The 25,704-nt window shown below is 37.8% G+C and overlaps 1 protein-coding gene across 1 annotated transcript in view; it reads right to left on the reverse strand.

The window, feature by feature from the left end:
- LOC140142921 (uncharacterized) overlaps window positions 1-25,704 on the reverse strand; it is a 38,112-nt gene that overhangs the window by 4,248 nt on the left and 8,160 nt on the right. Inside the window, exons 2-9 of the mRNA XM_072164949.1 lie at window positions 23,600-24,515; window positions 22,507-22,566; window positions 21,454-21,627; window positions 20,245-20,374; window positions 19,449-19,592; window positions 17,645-17,872; window positions 8,921-9,217; window positions 6,898-7,278 (exon numbers count right to left, since the gene is read on the reverse strand). Coding sequence (XP_072021050.1) covers window positions 6,898-7,278; window positions 8,921-9,217; window positions 17,645-17,872; window positions 19,449-19,592; window positions 20,245-20,374; window positions 21,454-21,627; window positions 22,507-22,566; window positions 23,600-24,508 — 2,323 coding nt within the window. The 5' untranslated portion in view covers window positions 24,509-24,515. The remainder of the gene's footprint in view (window positions 1-6,897; window positions 7,279-8,920; window positions 9,218-17,644; window positions 17,873-19,448; window positions 19,593-20,244; window positions 20,375-21,453; window positions 21,628-22,506; window positions 22,567-23,599; window positions 24,516-25,704) is intronic.

Below are 25,704 nucleotides of genomic sequence, written 5' to 3' on the forward strand. Positions count from 1 at the left end.
CACATAAGGCTACGATCGCATAGAAGTATACTATTCGGGTATACGATGCACGTTTTGCAGGTGCACGCGTATAGCGTAAATCGAGCAAGGTAATTTCATAGTACCGGGTCACATAAGAGCTATTCGAAAAGGCCGTATACCTGCGTATAGTATAGTATAGTGGGAATCGCGCATGTTCGATTTTAGTGCAGCGTATACCGTCCAAACTTTAAAAACCTAAACCATATGTGGGCAAATTCATTTTTTTAATAGATGCGCTATCTAATTCTGCACATTATGACACCTCATTGAATGCAATGTGACCTCAAGAAGTAAAGTTACAAGCATTTGATAAGACGAAGAAAATGGGTAAACTGACAACTCGCTATTCGCTATAAGAAATACGCTCATTCGATCAGGCTGAGTTCACATAGTATACTCCTATATGAACTCAGCCTGAATGAATGAGTGTATTTCGTATAGCGAATACCGTATACCGTATACTTCTATGTGAACTCAGCCTAAAGTCACTGATTTGAAACTATTATCTTAAATCATGTTTATATTGTTAATTAACATATAACTGCTAGGGGAAATGGCCTGGCGGGGTTGAAGCTTTTAGATAATAGCTTTTTAAAAGCCGATTGGGAGCCATTCTGGGCTACTGATTTCTTTATTAAAAATGACCCTGAAAATAGGACTCATTTTAAAATCGCTGGTAAATTGGTAAAAATGGTTTAACCATTATGGTAGACCCTGGGTATAACCTAGAAAGGTTTTCGATTTCAACACACCAATAAATGAGCCTAATAGTAACATAATTATAACATTCCTCATGGTAATGTTACATGGGTTATATATCTGTTTTTATACCGCGAAAACTTCAGATAACTGTCCTGAAAACATCAGTCGCTCATCGCATGCAATACACGGCATGACGGCAATCCCGTTTTCCGCATTAAAAAATCTGCACAATCGCCTCGTGTTTTCATACACCCCACTACACCTGCGAAAGGGCAATCTTTCCCAGTTTCGTGGGATTTTTAGAAAGGAGGGTGAAAGCATTCCCTGCGTATTTTTTTCTACGATATCAGAATCAGAAGTTATGCTGAAAAGTATAGTCCATATTTATAATAAATCTTCCCAAGAGAGAAAAAATCTGATTTTTATATAATTTTATATGAGCTTAAACTCCTTAAAATGTACTTAATTAAAAATTTTAATTAGTATATTTGAAAACGCTTCAGCACAGAGTCGGGTTTCCCCTTTACATGATAAATGAAAACATTGGGCGATCTAAAACATGCTTCAAAGTCTTACTTTTTAATCGAGTCGTATCAATTTCATGTATATGATCAACCAATTAGCTTCATTAATATAATTATAGTCCTGAAAACGTTTGTGACAATGTACAGTATTTCCTTGTTTCCAGTATTTTTTCGACAAATTCAAATTATCCATTTCGTAGGTTGTCATGATCTGATCGCCGATACACCTCCTGATTGAATCGCCGCCCCAATTAACATTGTTTGAGCATTCAATGGTATAATGAGCTAATCTGTTAATTCTGTTTACCACTGAAGTGTGTGAATTGATTGACCGGGAACGGGACCGTGTTTACAACTCTATCGTAATTGCGAGATTAAATCAATTACATGGGATTTGGCAGTTCACATATTGGATTTGGCAGCCGTGTTTACAACTCTATCCTAATTGCCAGATTAAATCAATTACATGGGATTTGGCAGTTCACACATAGGATTAGGCAGCCACAAGTCAATAATATTATAATAATCTGCATTGCGTTTGCCACTTCGATTTTCGTTTTGCCGGCCAGTTCAAATCAAAAACATTTAGCCTATAATCTGCAGCATTTTGGCCAATTCGATTTTCTTTCAATGACATTATTTGGCCGCAATCGACCGCCCTAATTTTGAAAAAGGGAAAAGGTGTACAAAAGAATACCGACCTTAATTTATAAAAATCAAGAAACATTTGTCACATTTTTCATCTTTTTGCATTTTAATACCACAAATATGTTTTTATACAACAAAATTTACCGTTTAAAAAAACCCAAAATTTTAGAAAGACTGTACTTTCAATATTATTTCCCGTGACAAAATTGCTGCTCAGTGTGTTTGATAACTCGACCTTCGTCAGTTCTCACCTTTATAGCTTTCGGTGAGAGTCTAGACACCGAAAAAGGTGGTCTTTCAGTGAGAAGATCCAAAAAAAAGAATCTTTCCGTGAGACTGAGGAAATTCTGACCAAAAAATGGTCATTCAGTGAGACTGGGAACAATTTTTGGTCAAGATATAAAAGTTGATACAAAACTAATGAAAAATAATGAAAAAATGGGGTCATCCAGTGAGAGATTATCAGAAATTGTCCCAACATTTTTGAAAAAGGGGGTCTTTTGGTGTAAGGAAAACAAAAAAGGGGGTCATTGGGTGAGAAGGAGTTCAGTAAAACAAGAAATGGGGTCATTGGGTTAGAGGGAGTTGAAAAATGCGGGTCAATGTGAGAGCAAACTGTAAAAAATATGGGGTCATTGGGTGAGAGCATTATTTTTGGCATTTGGTGAGAGCAAGATATAAAAAATATGGGGTCATTGGGTGAGAACATAACCTTTTTTTATGGAATCTTTGGGTGAGAGCCGAAACAGCGCAACACAAACCTCTAGTTCAAAATGGCTTCAAATTTCTTTGTTTGATCAAAATAAGTGACAACATCAGTGATAAATGAAAGTTGCTGTTCAAATTGAACAAGTAAGGGTCTTTGGGTGACAGATCAAATGAAAAAATAAGGGGTCTTCGGGTGACAGAACATGTGTTCGTAAAAAAATATGGGGTCTTTGGGTGACAGCGATGCTAAAAAAGGGGGTCTTAACAGCCCTACATACGCGTCACCTCCAAAGTTGGAGTGTCCCCGGGCACTGATGAGTAAAAAAAATCCTACCCAGCTCTGTGAAGGTATAGGCTACATTTAAATTTAAAAAAAAAACCAACAACTTCATTGAAAAAAATTATGATTGCCCCCAAAGGCGGCAAAAGAAAAAAGAGAAGAAGTTTGCCTGTCCCTAACTCCCTAGCCCCCCCCACAAAGGAACCAAAATAACCGTTGCATAAATGTGCAATTTTTTTTCTAATAATTCAAAATCGTTGAATGCATTCGTATTTTTTGTCAAATCGATGTAAAAAATAAAGTGTCGTGGACATGATAAAATATTTACTAGTTTAATTTCATTTTGTTTCTAAAATTGATTTTATTATCGAAATATGTCAAAGCCTTTATTTAAAACGCATGTTTGAGAAGCACAGTTTGATTCCTTAGACCTATTTACTAGTATTTACTTCAGTCAGAAAAAAGTTCCACCTGTTCGATTATTTTTTTTTAAAATCCAGGGGCCAACTACATCAGGCCCCGCCCAAAACATACTTCCAACACGAGATCACGACGTATTAATGGTCACGTGGTCATTTTTGATGAATGAATGAGAGAAAATAAACTCATAGTCATAGCGCGATGTTATTGCGTAGTGATTAGAAGTTTCAGAGCTCATTAATTATTAATCATGCCTGCCGGCACCATTTCCCGCAGAATATGTATTAACAGAAAGTCACGTTAACTTTCGAAATTTTCTTTTTTATGCTCTAAATTTTAATTCCAATCCACATATTCGAATGCTCTAGATATTGGTTGGCTAATTGGTTATACATGTATGATATTGGCGCTGAGACAAGCAGGAAGAATTTTACAAAAAAGAAACAAGAAGAAACTGAATATTGATAAATCTGTGATAACGGTCATGCGTGTATATAAAATTCGGGAGATGTCTGATATCTGTAAATAAAGATCAATTATCAGATCTTTATCATTTATAAGGCCTATAAAAATTGAAATTATTATTGAGAAAGTAAATAGATGCAAAATAAATTGGAATTGGAGAGGAAAGGCAAGCATTTTTTGGCAGGCCGATGGGGGGGGGGGTGATTTTTGGCAAGCCGTTTGGAAATCACCCTCGGGCTCATAATTATTATTGTCCAACCCTATAGATAAGAGGCTATCATTTCCTTCGGGGGAACTTTTCCAAAAGTTAGCGTCAATAAAATTGCGTTCCCCCTATTTCGGCAAATGACCCCACCCACCAGAACCGATAGGCCTACACCTTACCCCAATAACCATGTTAACAGGTTAAAATTGTATTGAAACCAGTCTTTTTGTGACTCCCTCCATAAAATATTATGACCCCCCCCCCCCCATATATTTGTGACAACGTTAACCCCACCTCCCTTTCCGAAGAAAATGACAACCCCGTTATTGGCCAGGAACATTGGCGGAAACTATAATTATGAAACAACGTGGCTGCCTATGACCCCCGTAATTATTTATTTATAAGCCTGACACCCAACCCCCGGGACCCCAACCCGGCACTCCAACAAGCTGGTCAATTGAGACACAGTATTCATTAATCGAATACCCCGGGATCGAGTAACATGTTGACAACAGGCCATTCATAAAATTATAATAAGGTGAACTTGTTTCAGCTAAGCGCTGTGATTGGTTGTATGCGTCGTATACCAGACATTGACCACAAAGACCGTCGTCCCGTGTTACCATGGTTACAACTAGATGTCTTGGTACACTAGTCTCGGGGTAAAGGGTATGTTGGCAACATTCCAGAAATAATATAATCAACTGTTGCCATGGTAGGCTACTAAATTATTGGCCTAGATGGCAAGGAAGTAAATAGCCCGCTACATATTCTCCCGTTCTCGGAGACATGTTTTCAAATTTTCAACATGTTTTTTCCGATGATCATGTAAAGTGGTTTTATGAAGCACCTGGTAGTGAAACTTCTCCAAAATATTAATCGGACCAAGGGCCAGGTCTGGGCAGGCAGATATCTCTGACCAGGCTAGTGCAGAAGTCCGTCGTACTGCGGTGTACCGCGACTGATGCCACTACTAGTAGTGACCATTGATTTTATCGGAAAACTCAAGAGGTGCCAATTGCTACTTACTTGTGGTTGAATATCGCCTACCCCCCCCCCTACCCCGGTATGAGAGGAATGACGGTGATTCGTTCAACAAAATAGGCCTATGAGGAAATAACATCCTGTGTGTTTCTTTTTTTGTGAAACTTTGACTTGACATGAAGAAGTGTAGATTGTATATGCCTTACCCGTAAAAAAGATCGACGTGCAGCGGTATTAGTATTATTAATACAATCGGTAAATCAAAGTATCAAACCCAATTTTTGGACATATCTTATAAACAGAGCTCAAACACGGATTTAATACATCGCACAGCACCATGCTAACACAATACTAGTGCCGCCCGTAAAGCAAAAATCACTAGCTACCAATACCATCAACAATAGCTGGTTAATACTGTAACAGTAAACAGTTATATTCATCCATTATCACACACTCCCTAGAATCTGTGTATAGTTATATTGACCCATGATTTAAACCAGAGTAAACAATGAACATTGTTTATTCAATGTGCACTAGTGCAGAAGTCCGTCGTACTGCGGTGTACCGCGACTGGTGCCACTACTATTAGTGACCATGGATTTTATCGGAAAACTCAAGAGGTGCTAATTGCTACTTACAGAAGTGTGACAAAATGGGATGAGGTACGCCCCATTTGCGGGATCCTGCTAAAAACCGCAGTGCGACTGGGTAGGCTTTATAAATAATATTGTCAGCTTACCCTAAGTACATATCATTAGATTTTTAAAGTTTACTATATGAGGACTGTTATATATCAAAAATTTTAAAACTATCAAATTTTAATAATTTGTCATAAAATTTGTGTTGTATCACAAATGTCAAAAAATGAAAATTATTTGATATCAGAAGGACTTTCTTCGTATTCAGAATGCAGTTCGATATGTCTGATGTGCTCTCATATCCCACAAAAAATACTGTCGAAACGCTCATTCTACATCCCTTAATAGCAAATTCAGCTTAATTTTGAGATGAAATCATTTCAAAATCAGGAACATTAGTCTTTTGGAGTCTCTTTTTTTTCATCAAATTTGATACATTTTCGGGGTTAGTTTTCCGAACCCCTGCTGTAGAGCTGGAGTGTGCAATCCATCCAAACTCAATTTACCCCCCCCCCCATGGGTAAGCATGTCAATGACAAAGCAATGCCTGTAGAAGTATAGGACCTTAAAAATGGTAATATAAATAGAACTACATGTATTTCCATCAAACTACTACCAGAGAGAGTCAATTCAATTTTATTAGTCCAAGGGTTTGTTTATTTATTTATATATTTAATCTTTCTTTAACCAGGGTAGCCCCTTCAGTACCTGGTAGTGATCTTCAAGATGGGGGAAATACTTATTTGTCCCAAATAGTAATATAGTAAAGGGATGGAAGTCACATTATAGCCACCAAATAATAGATATGCTTATCGACTTCAAGAAAATGCTGTTGTCATTTGAAGGGTTCATCAATAACTGCACAATATGAAGTTGTTCTATTACAGGTATCACAGTAAATTATTCTAACAATCTGAACAGTAACATGTGCCCACACATAAATCATATTAAATACCGTAAAGGTTAGCCTAATGGCGCACATGGGCTCCTTTGCCTTGGGGTAAATTTCATGTATAAAAAGCCCTCCTCTGAAAATCCCCACAAGAATTAAGGGTATGTGCCCTTATTTGCTGGTGGGATTTTTACGGGAGGGTACTTTTAGATTGTGCCTAAAATTCCAGTTAGGTCAAGGCAGCCAATAGCGCCATAATCTTTATGGTATGTGTATTAGTGCACAGAGACAGGTCAATGCATGGTCTGTCACCTTTCAACCAGCCTAAAATGTATGATACCATCCACACTTAAAATTGACAGTGCCCAAGACCTGCAAATACCATATTCTTATCTACAAAAATATCTAACCTTCTGTCTTTGTCTCCACGGCATCTGCATCTGTCTCCATGTCGACACCCTTAACATCATCGTCTTTGACAGATGTCAATGGTGCACTACTGGCAGTTACTTCTGCTGCAGGTTCACTGCCTTTTGATGCATCATCACCATGATCTCTGCTAGTTTTGTCAACATCTATGTTGGTCCCATCACCAGCTTTACAAGACTCGTCAGTAGTCTCCTTGCCAACTTCCTCATGAGATTCCTGGGAGTCTGTTTTTGTCTCTTCTTCACTTGTTCTTCCTTCTTGGGTCTTCTTTTCCTCCACTTGTTTCTTTTTTGCTTCCTCTTCTTTCTGTCTTTCCTCACTCTCTGCTTCATCAAGCTCTTTATGGGATGCTAGCAATGGGCCTGAATAAGATTTGAAGAAACAATTTATTTAAAAAAATACCCCCTCCATGTGCTTTGCATATTTCTACACATTCTTTCAGTTTTTAGGGTCATGGCTTAGGATTATGGTGGGGTACACAGAATACTACTAATTTGTGTTATCCACCCAAATTAACTTTGTTGTATAAGTGCCCTATATGCTAAAGGGAATGAACACTGAACAAACCACCTGTTCTAAAACACACAAACGTCAAACAAAAACCACACACATAAAAAAACTGAAGAAAATTTCATTTTCGTTTCAAGAAGAAACTGAAATAAAGAATTTAGAGATTGGATTTCAGAGAAAATTATCAATGTGTATATATCCATATCAAAACGATGCACTTGTCGGCTGCTACTTGTGTCTCATTTCACATAATAGCTATAGGAATAAACACCAGACTCATTTCAAGTGGAGGTCACTTCAAATCATCCTCAAGTCACATGGTTTAGGAATACAGAGAACAATCCATGTGACTTGAGGATGATTTGAAGTGACCCCCACTTGAGATGAGTCTGGTATTTCTAGCTATTATGTGAAATGAGACACATGTAGCAGCCGACAAGTGCATCGTTTTGATATGGATGTACACAAATCTGATATTGCCTTGTTTTTAGATTTGACATTTTTGTGGAGCTGTACTCATTCACAAATTCAGCTCATCCTAGTTAATGCCAAGATCTGAGGCATTTAGATGATTTTCCAAAGAGCACACACATGTATAAAGGCAAAAAGTCAAAGACAGGCAAAGATATTGAAAAGAAATGCCTTGATGAAATGCTATACCTTAATTGAATTAATTCTCTTTCATGTGGAATTTACTTTGGCAGTCCAGAAATTAAATCGAAAGTTGGTTAATAACCTCTCCAGCAAACATTCTGAATGTGAATATTGATAAATTGATCTTCTTGAATTATGGTTAAACAAAACGTACATGAGCCGCACATGAGGTCTTCAGAGTGTTCCTGAAAGAACTATACCAACAGAGCTGTCAATGTCAACATTCAATATTGTATCAAGTGTGCGATAGCTGGTTTATTTCTCAACAACATCCAACAATTTAGTCCTGTCTGGTTCGGGCATTAAAATATCCAAAAATAAAAGTTTCATATGGCACAATTTTTGGCAGAGCTCTAATTTCACTCTGGAACAACACATTGTAATTATATTTACATGTAAATTTCTCTTCTGTTGGAGACTATTATTTATCTACAGTGTCAAAGGGGAGGGGCATTTCCCCCCACAAACTTGGACTTTTCCCCCAGTTAGAACAAAAAAAAAACTTGGTGCCGCTACTGTTTACCTACAATGTACTTTTGACGTTCTGTGTGATTAAAGACAGACGTATCAGGAACCAGATCATGATCAAAAATATTATGTGTTATTAGTTTTGCAGTGTGCAGTTTCAAAATGAAGGCACTTAAAATCAAAGTGTTGAAGGAAAAATAAGTACAAATCATTTGTTTGAAAATGGTCCACTACATTACAGTGTGCGTCATGTTTTTGTGACATGGAAGAGTTATTAATTGAGGCCCAATTAATTGAGACATAATTATTTAAATGGTCTTTCAGGTGCTAATTAGTCAAAGATAGCGAGTCCTAATTTATAAGATGACATACCTGCTTTAACATCCTGCACAGAAATGTACTCTTCACCTTCTACTTGAACACCAAAAATGTTCATTTCTGTAAGCCAGCTGCTGTTATTTTTGTTTGCTGTTATCATATCTTTGGCCGATTCTGGAGGTATTAGAAACACAACCACAATGCATCCTTCATTCAGAGCTGCAAATCTCACTTGCTGTGGTTTGAGTCCTAGCATCTGCACCAATTTCTCTCTGTACTTTTCTACATCTTGCTGTAAAAAGTGCTTCACGTCCCCTTCAATCTTAAGCTCCACAAATACATACTCATTATCTGTTACACAAAACAACACAAAAATGTGACAGTAGACAGTCAAGTACATAAACTGGTCCCAAAAAGTAACTTACCAGGTAAGAAATTCGTCTGTCAAGTTCAAACGACAAATCGTATTATACTGAATAGCATATGAGTGGAAGCGGTGTACATTTACGCTGAGTTTGACACCTCATTTGTCGCAAACAGATCAAAACTTTTGAAGTTATGCTCATTTGAACAAGCCTACTATCAAATTTGAAAGTTGCAGGTCCGCCCCAATGAATTCACACAATAAACAGACACATGAAAGGATGTTCAGAACTTTGATCATTCTTCATCCTCACAAGAAGCAATAGGAAAGTTAGTCATGCAAAGAAGAAGAGGAGAGCACTGATTACACCTGTATACTGCCAACCATCTCAAGTGGTATGAGTGCAACTTTCATTCCAGTGGATAGGTTCGGTTAAATAAGCATAACTTCAAAAATACTCATCCGTTTGCAACAAATGAGGTGTAAAAATTCGCGTCAATTAACACTGCTTCCACTCATATCCCATTTAGTGTAACACAATTTGTCGTTTGAATTTGACAGACAAATTTCTTACCTGGTAAGTTTCTTTTTTGGAGCAGTTTATAAAGCCATCAGTAATATCAGAGAAGATGACCAAACAACAAAAAACCACAGTTCACAAAGCATATGCACAGGCAGGTATCACATGTGATGCGATTAAGCGTCATCATGCGAACAGTCACATGGTCACGAAAGCTTGGCGGGCAAGCCACTCCCCGTGGCAAGGTAGGCCCGCACGTGTCTGGCACCAAGGGTCGGTGGTTCTAAACCGCACCCGAGAAAAAAGTTTTCTCTTCTTCTTTGTTTCTTCCTTCCTTCTTTCCTTCCCCCTCGCCAAAAAGCAGCTAGGGCGTTAGGGTTAATATAGCCTTGTAAAAATTTGTTATAATAATTATTAAGGGGTACTACACCCTGTGGTAAATTGTGACTATTTTTGCATTTTCTCAAAAATAATAACACACTGGTAACAAGAGTTATGTATATTATTGGGGCAAGGAATCCAATTACTACACTGAAATTTCAGTGACCCAAGACAAGCGGTTCAGTATATATGATAGGAAATGAGGTACACCCTAGCGGTACCTTATTTCTTGTCATAAATAACGAACCGCTTATCTTGGGTCACTGAAATTCCAGATAACTTTTGTTACCACTGTGTTATTAGTTTTTGAGAAAAATGCAAAAATAGGCACACATTTATCGAGGGGTGAAGTACCCCCTTAACAACATTTTACTCATAGTTAGGCTATCTTTTGAATAAAGTGCTCAATCCCAAAAGGGAGAGCGTATAAAAATTCAAAGAACAGACCTTCCAGAATAGGTAGTCGTTACTCTGAGTTTCATGCCTAAAAGGCAATCGTCAGACGACACGATGAAATGCTTTGAGTGGACATGGAACAATATCCTGGAAACGGCAATAGCTCATTTGCATGAGCCGCACTGTTATGTAAATAACGTATTATTATTCAAATTTGCTCCTGGTCTTATAGTCGGCGCTATTCATAGCATGCAGGCGGAGCCTGTCCGAACTAAATGGAAGTGTGCAGGCATGTTAAATTGATGCGTAATATCACCTTTCTGTGTTATGTATAAGCTAGTATATTTCGTGCACCTTGGTTATATAAAACAGAATGTAATATTCAATGTATTGAAGTGTAGGACATTTGACATATAGTAGCCTTGTTATTGTCTGAAATGCAGAGCTCTGGCGACTTAAGCTGGGCGATGTATGCAACGTGTCCGTCCCTGGCTGCATGTAGAATTCAATTCCAATAATATTGAATTATATCCGATAAATTTGAAGCAATCACAATTGGCCTGCATTTAAAAGAAATGTTAATTCCTAAAGATATATAATCGAGCATCACGATGTCATTCAATCATGTTAAAGCAGCTATAGATCTTCAAAAGTTCAAGGACATGGGTTACGTAATTTCCACAGCACGCGTTTGATGATAGACCTATGAATAAGGGATAAAGTACTCTTCATTTATGATCCGCTACTGAACAACGCCGCCATCACTGGCACAATAATTAAGGATTAAACCTACAAACTTACATCCCTGTTAGTGTTAGCTCATGTTCATGAGAATGAGCCTTGGGTAGGCATATGCTTTATATTACACAATGAATCGGTGATTCTGATATTTAGACTCGGGTATTTTAGGCCGAGATTTGTTTGTGGGTAGGGCCCTAGCCTATACTTGCTTCCTTTTAAAATTTTGTTTTTATTTCCTATGATTATGATCACACGCGTTTCTCTCGATCGGCATAGAATCAATCACAGATAGATTTGTCAACAGTCTGCACTGACACGTAGATAGTTGGCGTACATCATGCATCAAGGTGTGCAATGACACAGTTAGTAGATCCTCTTTTGTTCTGGGGTCTGTACAAATGTAGCTGAAGGCGTCGACCTATCTGCTCACCTATGCCCTAAAGCAGACTGTGACCAATCAGATTTTTGGTCCATTGGTGCTGATATACATAACTAAAATGGCAATATGATGTAAATTTCTTTACATACTTGTAAAAACATTACTTCACGCCCATAGCCGCAAGCACCAATATGTCTGATTATTGCAGATTGATAATTTTTTAATGAGAATAGGAAAGGAATACAAACACACATACAATACCCCCGTACAAGCTAATATATCGCCATGTTGAAAGGTCAGATGTCATGTCAAAGGTTTTATTGACTTGAAATACTACTTGTATTTCATACCTTGCATCTGACACGCGCTTTCATCGCATTATTGACAGCAAGTCCTTATTTCAACATTACTTTTGTAAAAAGTCATTCCCGACTCAAACTAGTAGACTTTCTGGAAAAAACAAATCACTGGTGCCTGATGGGAAATACTAGTGCGCCATCACCGGATTGCTCCCTGCTCTGCTAGCTGGCGCTCTTTCAAGCTTGCTACTCGCATTGAACAGGCAGAGTTCGCAAAACTAACGGCGTCGTTATTTGCCAACCCTAATTAAACATGATCAAGGGATCGAAATTAATTATTCATAACCGATCGATAACTGGCCTCATTTTCTAACGAGCAAACCAGCGGGGTTTGTCATAGGTTTGCGTTGGGAATAGAACAACCGTGAATTTAGTGTCACCCCTTGGAGTGGACTACCATCTCTTAGGAATGTGAAAGAATATACATTCCATGGTGTCAACACAGCCAAAGCAAGTCTATCCCAGAGAGAGTAACGACTACCTATTCTGGAAGGTCTGTTCTTTGAATTTTTATAATAATTATTATAAATATCCACGCCATATATTTATAGGATTACAGATGAATGAGCAAACAGATAGATATGAACAGAAGGAAAAAGAGCTGTTTGGTTTGTGGGGAACAATTGGGTCCCAAATAAAACATAAAAGGGATGGCAGTCCCAAATAAATGATTCCTAAAAAGTAACACCCCCAAGACATTTCGGTATAATCCAATAAGGCGGTTCTCGAACCACGAGTCTCGCCTGCTTTCGCGATCGCCTGCTTTTACGATTACTTTTGGTAGAAGTAAATGAACCTGCAACAACCCATGGCGATTTGCCTGTTCAATTTGAGCTTGATTGGACCAATATTGGAATTTGACCTTTGATCCCTAAATTTTGGTGGGTCTCGGCTGGGCACAATTACCTGGCTGATGGTGACTGTACCCACCAAGTCTCATGCCCATCCGACAATTTTACTAATTTGACCTCAGATGACCCCTACTGACCCCAAAATGACCTTCCAAAATTGGGCTCTAAATGTTGACTGTACATGTCATGCCCATACAAGTTTTTAGTCATTTGACTTCAGATGACCTCTGAGTGACCTCAGATGACCTTGCAATGACTGTCCAAAAATTTGGCTCTAAATGATGACTGTACCCACCAAGTTTCATGCCCTGTGAGTTTTTAGAAATTTGACCACAGATGACCCATGGGTGACCGCAGATATCCCTGAAATGACCTTCCAAAAATTTGACTTTAAATGTTGAGTGTCATGCCCATGGATGACCTTTGATGATCCCAAAATGACCTTCCAAAAATTTGGCTCTAAATGTTGACTGTACCCACCAAGCTTCATGCCCATACAACAGTTTTTAGTAATTTGACCTCAGATGACCCCTGGGTGACCCTGAAATGCCCTTCCAAAAATTTGACTCTTAATGTTGACAGTGACCACTTAGTGTCATGCCCATACGACAGTTTTAGTAATGTGACATCAGATGACCCTGAGTGACCTTGGATGACCCTGAAATGACTTTCCAAAAAACCCCGAAATAATCTTCCGAACATTTTACTCTAAATGTTGACTGTACCCACCAAGTTTCATGCCCATACAACAGTTTTTAGTAATTTGACCTCAGATGACCCCTGGGTGACCCCGAAATAATCTTCTGAACATTTGACTCTAAATGTTGACTGTACCCACCAAGTTTCATGCCCATACGACAGTATTTAGTAGTTTGACCTTAGATGACCCCTGGGTGACCTCGGATGACCCGAAATAATCTTCCGAACATTTGACTCTAAATGTTGACTGTACCCACCAAGTTTCATGCCCATATAACAGTTTCAAGTAATTTGACCTCAGATGACCCTGGGGACCTTAGATGACCCAAAATGACCTTCCAAAAATTTGGCTCTAAATGTTGACTGTACCCACCAAGTTTCATGCCCATACGACAGTTTTAGTAATTTGACCTCAGATGACCCTGGGTGACCCCGAAATGCCCTTCCAAAATTTGACTCTTAATGTTGACTGTAACCACTAAGTGTCATGCCCGTACGACAGTTTTAGTAATTTGACATCAGATGACCCCTGGGTGACCTTGGATGACCCTAAATTAGCTTCTGAAACTTTGACTCTAAATGTTGACTGTACCCACCAAGTTTCATGCCCATATAGCAGTTTTAGTAATGTGACCTCAGATGACCCCTGTGTGACCTTGGATGGCCCCGAAATTACCTTCCGAAACTTTGACTCTAAATGTTGACTGTACCCACCAAGTTTCATGCCCATATGGCAGGTTTTAGTAATTTGACCTCAGATGACCCTTGGGTGACCTCGGATGAACCCGAAATAACCTTCCGAAAATTTTACTCCAAATGTTGACTGTACCCACCAAGTTTCATGCCCATACGACAGTTTTTAGTAATTTGACCTCAGATGACCCCTGGGTGACCTCGGTTGACCCCGAAATAATCTTCCGAGCATTTTACTCTAAATGTTGACTGTACCCACCAAGTTTCATGCCCATACGACAGTTTTTAGTAATTTGACCTCAGATGACCCCTGGGTGACCCCCGAAATAATCTTCTGAACATTTGACTCTAAATGTTGACTGTACCCACCAAGTTTCATGCCCATACGACAGTTTTTAGTAGTTTGACCTTAGATGACCCCTGGGTGACCTCGGATGACCCCGAAATAATCTTCCGAACATTTGACTCTAAATGTTGATTGTACCCACCAAGTTTCATGCCCATACGACAGTTTTAGTAATTTGACCTTAGATGACCCCTGGGTGACCTCGGATGACCCCAAAAGAATCTTCCTAACATTTTACTCTAAATGTTGATTGTAACCACCAAGTTTCATGCCCATACGACAGTTTTAGTAATTTGACCTCAGATGACCCCTGGGTGACCTCGGATGACCCCGAAATAATCTTCCGAACATTTGACTCGATGTAGCACCCCAACAGAGACATTTTTGACATAAAAACCCGTTTTAGACATTTTTTTGAAAAAATGCTTCCTTCACCCTAAAAAGGTGGTTTTAAATATTCAGTTTCCTATCCTTTTGTACATGAGAGACATTCTTCAAAGTCTTTTTTTGGCCTAATAACTTGGCCTACATGCCCGAAATTGATATATATAATGCGCAATATAAAACATTATTTCATTAAATTTTGACCCCCCCCTCAACTTCGAGTGTGGGAGGGGGCCACATGGGGGGGTGCTAATGAACATTTGACTCGATGTAGCACCCCAACAGAGACATTTCTGACATAAAAACCCGTTTTAGACATTTTTTTGAAAAAATGCTTCCTTCACCCTAAAAAGGTGGTTTTAAATTTTCAGGTACCTATACTTTTGTACATGAGAGACATTCTTCAAAGTCTTTTTTTGGCCTAATGACTTGGCCTACATGACCGAAATTGATATATGTAATGCGCAATATAAAAACAATATTTCATTAAATTTTTGACCCCCCCCCCAACTTTGAGTGTGTGGGAGGGGCCACATGGGGGGGGGGGTACTAATGTGCATCCTCTCGTCATACTACCCCCTACCACATTATGTTGACCGTACCCACCAAGTATCGTGCCCATATGACAGTTTTTAGTCATTTGACCTCAGATGACCCCTGGATGACCTTGGGTGACCTTGACGCACTAACCAATACAAACTTGTTCTGTCTGGGGTGAAGATGCACCCACCCACCAAGTTTGAAGAACGTATGCGACCCCTAGTCTCCGAGAAAATAGGTTTTTGCATTTTATGCATAAATTATGCAAATTAGGTACTTAATTACCATATTTTTCGCTGAAAATCGAATCGGGTTGAGATCCTCTGGTCATACTACCCCCTACGAATCCCCCAGATACAGCTCCACAAGGCGGATTTCTTCAGATTTCCAACCATATTTGTAGAATCGTTCCGCATAAATTATGCAAATTAACAACTAAATGCGCATACTTTTCAGCGAAAAACTAATCAGGTGATCAGCAGATGTGTATCATAGCTGACACCCGGTTTCGTTACCATGCGCCCAACGGATCTTGAGATAGTCTGTCCCCAAACTCCGCTATCAATTTGCGCTGATTTGCGCATAAATTATGTTAATTTGCATATTTTTCCCGAAAACATACGGTTACGAGCAAACTTGGATACCCTTCCTCCCACCAAGTAGCGTCGCCGTAAGTCTTACGGACCCAGATACAGCTCGGACGGACACACATACATACACACACACACCCCCCCCCCCACACACACACACACACACGCACGGACAGACAGAAATAGTGATTACTAAGTCCCATCCTGAACAAAGTTCAGGCGAGACAAAAACGGATTGATCGATTCTCTTCTTTTAAAGTTTGGAACATAGACTGATTAGTTATGCATCGATTGAGCAGGTTTTGTTGCTACTTTTTATCATCTTCATTGCAAAATACAGCCATTCATGAAATTTTCGACCAAAAAAAAGTTGCATTTTTCTACATAGGCTTTTTATGCTTCAATTTGTGTTTGACCATTTTTTCCCATTTAGTGAGTATTTTAATCAAAAAGAAGCATCTTTAATTTAATTAAATTTAAGCTTTTCCTGATTTAGGTGTCTCACATTCAAAAACAGTTTTTATGGTTCAGTGAATAATTACAATGAATGCTGCAGCTTATTAATGTCTTTCAATAATGAAAAGGCCTTCCTTCGTGTGAGATGGCTTCCAAGCATGTTCTTCTCTGCTGTTGGTCAAGCTGGTTCCCCGCATGCATGCTGCAGGATTTGCTGCAATGTCCTTTAAGGTGGTGTTGTCCCTCAATTGTACGCTTGTAAGAAGTTGAGTCTTGATAACAGCCACCCATATAATGATTTTTGAACCATTCAAGGAATGACCAATGAATTAAGTGTACTGGGATCCAGCATAAAAGATTTAACCAAAAATCTGTTGGTCCATTGGTTAAATTAATCAATGAACACAAGATTTATCATTGAAGTTACAGTTGTACCTTCCTAATAAATTTAATTAGAATGAAAAACTTGTTAAATTTACGCATGTTTAATGCATACAAAGAGTCAATTTAGAAAAGTATGCCTCCATGATTTCTCACTAAAACCATAAAACATGTTTGAAATGTGTAAAAATTAATTCATGAACATCTAATTCTAAACTTAAGTTATTTTGATAAAAAAACAAAAATATAAAGAAACATTCCTTTTTGATTAATTTGCTTAAAGTGGAAGAGGTCTGAAACCAAACGTGATGCATAAAAAGCCTATGTAGAAAAGTACAACTTTTTTTGGTCAAATGGCAAAATTTCTCAGTGAAGATGGTAAAAGATAACAACTAAACCCTGTTCACTTGATAACTAATCAGTCTATGTTCCAAACTTTAAAACAAGAGAATTGATCAAGCTGTTTTTGGATTATACCAAAATGTCTAAGGGGGGGGGGCTTACTTTTTTTGTACCGTTTATGTTGTCTATATGGGTAGTGAACACCATATAGAGTGCAGCTATGACCAAGTTTGATATCAAATTGGATAAATTGAGTGCAATGCACATATTGGTTCAACTTTTGCAAAATAGCATCCCCTAAATGCAGTCTCTGTTTTACGCAGCCTCCATTTCAGCTTAAAATTTATTCAACCTACCTGGGTCTCTCTTGACATATCTGATGCATAATGGTTGCCGTTCTTGTATTGCCTTGCCATATTTTTTAACATGTTCCACAGAATCATCATCCTCTCCATATTGTAGGGTAAGTATCATGGTTATGAAAACCAAATTATTGCAGTTAAACAATTTGAAGCTCTCAAGGCACTTTATTAAACTGTCTACATCATGGATTGCATCAATTCTCTTTTGATGAATACCTGTGTCTGTTGTGAAAGTAAGTAAGACTTAAGTAAGTAAGTGAATGTTGGATGTCATCAATTCCAAACTTTTTGAACAAATCATCAGTGGCGTAACTAGGGGGCAGGGGGAAACGTGCCCCGGGCGCCACCAAAATTAATTAGTGGTAGGCCTTATTTGTCCAAAATTTTGTGCTCCACGCGTAATTGTTTCAAGAATGGGGGCGCCATTATGTATGGGTGGGGGGTAGGGGTGCCAATTTTGTTTCTTGCCCCGGGCATTACCAACCCTAGTTACACCACTGCAAATCATATAATAAAAAATGTGTCTGGCTATAGTTTGAGATAATCATCATCACCAAATATTTCTTTGAAAATATGTTCTCCTAAGTCAAACTGTTTATATTTTGAAAGCCATTATAATAGTATACTAATTTTCAAATGGTATAACTGGTGTAATCAGCATGAATCCATGGGTAACACGCATGAAAGTATCATAAACTTCATTGGTTCCTATTATCTTTCAATCCAATAAATCTTGCACACTAGAGATTCCCTAAATATGTTCTTCTTACCCGACAAGTCAAGACGAATAAAAACGGGACAATGTTACTCACAAGTCAAGAGGAGAATTTTGTTGTGTTTTTGCTGGAATCGACCATTAACACTTATGCGTTGTGCATGTACATGTATGTGCATTAGCAAATACATGCGTTGTATGTGCATGAATAATTTTTGGGGACAAATAATGTTTTAATGTTCTGACACTAAAATCACTTATAATTTTTAAGTCCCGGTACTCTTGCAGCAAAATTAACAGTTTCAGTTCAGGTTTAAGCGCAACTTTGGAATCTGCATTTTTTTTTTGCATCAATAGCCCAAATATTTTTGCCAAGGTGATCCATTGAATGAAAAAGATGCAGATTCCAAAGTTACACTTAAACCCATTGAAAATGTTAATGTTACTGAGAGTACCATGTGATGTTAGTGTTATATAGGCTCAGCCTTTCAATTCAACTTTGGAATCTGCATCTTTTTTTCACAAACAGGGTTCAAGGGGCTATTGACACACATACAGAGTGTATCAAAATGATTGCTACCCATCAATATGCAGTGAGCATGACCAGGGACAAGTGATTTGTGCAGAAAAAAATAGCCAATTGCGCGGAGATTGCGCAGAACTTTTTTTCAGTGCAAATCATGTATCCCTGCCTATAGGAAAAAAATAGCCAATTGCGCGGAAACAAATTTCCACTCAAATCACTTGTCCCCGAGCATGACCAAGACCGCCACATCAAAATATAGTATAACATCCATCTAATTTGTTCATTTATGTTATAAATGGTTTGTAAGGTATTAATCCATGCAGAACATAACTTTTTTTTGTTATTTCAATTTGAAAATTTGGAACAATTCTGGAATTCTGGATTTCCGCAAACTATACCCCAAACTCTGACCGATCCTAACTCTAATCTAGCACACAGGGTGTGTGGGGCAAACCAGAATTATGCAGGAAATTTGGATGCAGGCACAGATTTTTAGTTACTATCTTCCAACAGCGGGTATGTTTTGTGATGTGTCTAAAAATTGTTTTAAAACTCACCAATTTCTAATAGAGTTTTCATATCCACAACATCTGCTTTAGAAATGCGTTTCTTTAGATTCCTTTTCAACATATTGTAAGCTAGATTTGATGGCATCGCATCAGCACCTTGTGGTAGCTCTTCCACTTCATTTGTTGCAGATTCTGCAATGTGAAATTGTAAATTAAAATACAAGTTATCTCTTTGGTTTCTGCAATTAATTGTTTTAAAAAGAGGCATTCAGAGATTTTTGAGTTTAAAAATTTGTTCCCATAATTTGTTTTTATGGAGACTAACGCCCTGCGGGGCAACCCGAAAATACACAATTTATGCCATGGACCGATCGGGACCGACTCGGACCAGAAGCGGATCAGATTGAATTTTTTTTAAATTTACAGATCGGGGTGGATCGCCGGGTCAGGGCGGATTGGGGTGAGTTCTCGCTGAGTTGAAATGGACCGGGGTTTTTACTATCGGCTTGATGAGTCAAGATCAGTGATGAGTATCGCCAGAAGTATTACACAACAGCGGTGTTGTTTTCACCAATTTCTTTATTCACAGTAATATTTCACTTCAGGTGAGTGCAAGTGCCCGTAATATAATTTTATAAATCCATAATTATTATGAGTATGGGTGAGTGCATACATGTAGATCATTCTTAGTTTTCATTCAACATTGATTGGATCCGATTTGAAACTTCGGATTTGGAAAAACCAGAATTGATCGGAATGAGGTTTTAAAACATCATTTATAACACATTTATTAGTTTGTTCCAAAAATGCTAAGATTATAATTTTGACAAATTACTTGACTCACCAGTTTCTGCTGCAGCTTTGGATCCATTAGCATAGTAATTCTGTATAATATATACATCTCCACGTCCACCTCTTTGTAGCTCTGTTTTTAATTCTTTTATCATCGCCTCTGTAATAGTCATGCTACGGATCTGGATATTGAAAATTCAAAAGAATCTCACATGTTCTTTAACTGCAACAATTTAGTATAAATGTAAGAAATAATATTTTACATTATGTACTCCCAATTCCAAAAAACAGCAATCAATTGAAAAAAAAAGTACAGCATTTGACCTATTTAATAACCAGACACTATAAGTTGTTCACCTCCGGGGCCCTTACATGTATCAAAGACTTGCTCATCTGGATATCAAATTAATCACTGGCCATTTTATTTGTCACTGATGTATACATGAAAGATAAATAATCATTTTCAGGTTTTCATGACTTTTTTTAACATTTTCCTAAATTTTCAGCAACAATTTCCTAATTTTCAAGAGTCAACTTATATTATTCCAAAAATACTTAAATAGCATACTTTGTGCTAAAAATCTAGAATCAGATTGAGAACCTCTGGCCATGCTACCCCCTACCAATTCAAGTAACGTCACTGTACTCCATACGTGTATGTATCTTCAGATATTGGGGGAAAATAAAAGCCTTTAGCCACACATATAACTTAAGCAAATCAGCTACTTAATAAGCATATATTTTGTGCTGAAAATCTAATCAGGTTGAGAACCCCCGTACACCCCCACATGTAATCACCTCCAAACGTGGACGCTGTTTAGGACTATATAATATGCAATCATGGTCGTCTGAATCTGTACTCATTCGACATACCGAGGTCGTTTTCTGTCATTTTGTTTGTGTATTTTTGTGTGTATGGAATTTAACCTAGCAACTGCGGAAGTTATATTTCACATACGATAGAGAATGTTATTCGCAAATACATTAGACATAAAATTGGGCTCATTTGCAGACCTCCTTGAACCAAGGATGGTCCCCCATTGCAGAGTGGTCCACGGTTTAATTGTGAAGTGCGAGTGTGTGTCCTGTCTACTGGCATACACCTACAAGATCCTCATCATGTCTAAACACAGGGTTTGGGTAAACCACATGCCACATTAAATTTGCCAACTTCTCATCAGCTTTGAGGCACTATCTTCTTTTCTTTGGCTTAATCACAATTTAAAGACACAATGCCACCTTAACATTTCTACAACTGTACCTCTTTCAGTTCGTCACTGAGTGTGTTTGCTTCTACCTCCGTGAAATGACCCAAGTCTATCATCAGGTTTACAAAGGCCTCAATTTGTTTGAAATATGTTTCAAGTTCAGTTGAGTCCACCTTAAGTTGATGTCTAACGGCTAAATGATCCAAATCACACCGTATCTCAAATGCCTGTATAATATAATAAAGCAACAAACTTTTTTTTAAAGTGAAGGTTATACAAAACTAATTAAACAAGCAACTAATACCATCTTATGTACTTACATGTAAAATTACTATTGTTGTTTATTATCTTTTGATGGTGAAAATAAACTTGAGAACTTAAGATGACAAGTTCTACCAAGCAAGTCAAGTAAATCTATCATTGCTACATGCATTATTAGGCCTGTTATCGACACATGATTTCTAATTCTAATTGGTGACAAAAATATGACAATCGACACGTTTCGAAACTCGTAATTAGATTTAAAAATGCTGAAAAAAGTTGATAGATAAGCTTAAAATCACGCCGATATGAGTTACGATTGTTCGTTCTACTTCCGGGTTCAGGTCAACTTTGGGAGGTAATTTTCGACTTTCCAATGTAAATGTGATTCGGACAAAATAGCATGGAAATTTCATTTTTTTCTTTTTGATATGTGTCGTAAAGTGTTGAAAAAGGACTTTATTTGTGTTGAAAAAGGATTTATTTTAACATGTTGGATTTAGGGTCATAACGATAATACGTCAGTCGATAACAGGCCTATGCATTATACATGTATAATATATGTACATTGTATAATACAAACCAAGCCTGCTTGTAACCAGTCTAATCTCTTTCTAGTGCCTCCATGAGTAATAAATGTACAGGTGGTGCCATTTCGCAAACACATTAAACAAAGAAATAATTGCTTTGCTTCTGTTCCTCATCATTAAGCCTATGTATTGTAACAAAATTTAGTTTTACCAAAAACTATATACAGTACATGTACATCATGTACATGTAGCAATTGCGATTATAATTTTCAAGCACATAATATGTTATCTATTATAATATTATCTGTTCACTACCTGCTGTATGATCTTCCCATATTCTTCTTGTTTCTCTTTATCTTCAGGTTCAGGGTTGAGCTGTGGATTTAAATACAATACAATCATGTTCAAAACAGAAATTTCAAAGCTTAAAATCAAATTTAATCAATTGAAATGCAATAATCATGCAGGTGCTCAATTTCATCAAACTTTGCAGGAATCAGCTAGTATAATAAGGTTTTCAAAATGCACATGGATGAAAACCATTTGTGACATGATCAAGGGGAATGAGTCGGATGTCGCTAATATTGTTTTTGAGATATTGGCAAAAACAGTATTCAAATTCTTTTGCTTTATATTGTTTTTAGCCATTGATAAATTGCTCACAACTTGTTAACCAGATGTCTGATTTTGATGGGGTTTGCAATCAATATGTAGCATTCGCAAACTGCCAGAAAATACAATTGGCGACATGTGACTCACTCCCCTTGAGAAATTATTGGTTCTTAGTCTTGTTGCTGCCATGGTGCTTGTACAGGCCAAACCAACTGACCAATAGGAGTCATCATTTGACCGGGTCAGTCATCTAGTCATTCATGTTTTGGTTCCATTCAGTCATACAAAATTTTTCTCACCCACCTCTCCCAATGAGAAAGGGTAATTAATTGGTGGTTAATAATGAAATTATATTTAATCTTGTATCTATTAAGATCGTGCTGCAATCATTTTTGTGAGGAGTATGAACGTTAATATTGCAAAAAGGAAAATATAGTACCAGGCTGCAGTTTTTATCCTTGGGCTTTTGAAAATTAACTTTCTCTCACATTCATTCTTTCAGTCATTGCAACTTCCAAGTCATGAATACATGCATGTACCTTGAGGCTTCTCCCGGGAATTTTGCAGATGGAGCAACTGAATGTACGCACTTATCATAGAATGAAAAAATTTTATTGTTTCATCACAAATTTTGCACATTCTTTTTTTTTAAAGCTTAAAAGCTCTCATGACAGAAGGTGAATTTCTCTACAATGACAACACAACTAACAGAAGCAACACTTTGAAGTATTGTACACTCATCTATGTGATATCCTGTATTTGTTGCAGGCATTGTGTATGATAGAGAAATAATTACCTTTGTTACGATTTTCTCTAACTTCTCCCATGACCCACAGCATACGCTGTCATCTTTCAGTATCTGCTGGACCTGATGTTCTCTCCTTTCTTTACACACCAACAATGGACCAAAGTTCTTGATAACAAGTAGTAAGCTTCCTTCATCAAATTCATCGAATGAAGCCATCTGATGAAACTTCTTCAACTTATCCTTTGGTATTTTGAAGACAAATGCTTTGGCAATTTGAAGAGGATCCTTGTGGAATTCAAAGAGGATCAGATTTTCCCAATTTATATTTATCTTTTTTTTGCCAGACGAATACTGGTTTATGGCTGCTTTTACAGAATCTACCCACAGGAGACAATTGTCACAGTACCCTTTCTTTTCCATTGTGGGTCCCGATTGCTTCGTATCAAGTTTGCGACACACTTCGGGAGTTTCACAGGAACCTATAACAGGTTTGACCAGATGATGCCATTGCTTGACAACTGCCTCTACACATGGGGCCGCCTTGAGGGTCACTTCCACCAAAGCTCTCTTAACTCTCACAAAGTTTTCTATCGTTCCATCTTTGGCACCTCTGTTTATGTCATTATTATTTCCTACACCTGCTGGACTTCGCTCAGTTGTTGTGGAGGTGACAGTAGAACCAGTTTCGCTACATGTACCTCTGCTATTGTTGTCAGTGCCTCGAGAGTTGAACGTAGAATTGGGTGTGTCATCTGCATGTACATCTTCCTCTTCAATGCCACCACTTGAGTTTGATGGTGCATCATTTATCTGGATGTCATTTAAGGAATTCTGCATCTCAGTGTCACCAAACAAGTCCAATGTATCACTTTTGTCTCCATCTTCAGATTGTGGTGAGTTGTCAGAAGAATCTGAGTCACTTTCATCACCCGGTTTTCTCCACATAGAGGAACTCATGCTGCATCTAAAAAAACAGAATGGGGGGGGTTACAAGAAATACATTATTTTATTTTATGTGATGTATGTATGGGCATAGTAGTCAAGTTAGCTCAATCGATAAGGAGTTCGACTATAAATCACTGCGCTTTTTTTTTTTTTTTTTAAATGCTTAAATAGCAAATTTGTTATCAAATGAAGGTGGCACTATATACACCCCTTGATAAATTTGTGACCATTTTTGCATTTTTCTCAAAAAATAATAACACACTGGTAAGATAGGGGCAAGGAATCCAGACTTTACTACACTGGACTTTCAGTGACTCAAGACAAGCAGTACATTATTTATGATAAGAAAAGAGGTACTGCTATAGAATGTACCTCATTAAAACATAATAAACCACTTGTCTTGAATCACTGAAATTTCAGTGAAGTAATTGAAATCCTTGCCCCTATAATGGTCGTATGCCATGAACTGGGTACGCTAAAATGGGGGAGCCATTACAATTCAACTTTTTTTTTCAAGTTTCATTCTAGTTTATTCTTTTAAGTACTTGACTGTGTTCAAAGTATTTGGGATCAATTTATTGCTAGAAGTCTGCTCTAAAAATAAAACCATTTCTAGTCCATTTGGACTATTTATATTGTGAGAGTTATAGTAAAATGAGCCAGTCCCCCGGGGGGCCACTCAGCTATATTGGTGTACACATGCGTGAACAACGGTTTTAAAAACACCCCCTAAACAGGTTCTACCCTGTTTTTCAAAATCACCCCCTTAACAGGTTTTTAGCGCACTTGCTTTCCCACCCAAAAGTACCCCCCTAACAGGTTCTGGTCAAAATGGGACCCCTTAGCAGCTTTTTTATTAAGGTGGAATCCCCCCGGTTTGGGTGATCTGGAATCTAAAGCTTGTCTAGGTAAACTTAGTGAATGAAACTTCCCATAACTACATTGTAGATGGCATGTATACCTTAAACAATTTCAAAATGGTCATATTCACCCGTTGCCATGGTAACGGTCGCCATATTGGATTTGGTAAATTTCAAAGGTAGATACCTTTGGAACATGATATCTCAAAAAGTGTTTTATCAACAGAAATGAAATTTTGGGAATGTGTTCTTCATAGACAGGACTCAAATTCAAAATTTAATAATTATTGTTGTATGCTATTTTGATGCTGCCATAGCAACAACATAGTTCCCAAGCTTGGAATTACA

The sequence above is a fragment of the Amphiura filiformis genome, chromosome 20 (genome assembly GCF_039555335.1).
Source record: "Amphiura filiformis chromosome 20, Afil_fr2py, whole genome shotgun sequence".
Lineage (NCBI taxonomy): Eukaryota > Metazoa > Echinodermata > Ophiuroidea > Amphilepidida > Amphiuridae > Amphiura > Amphiura filiformis.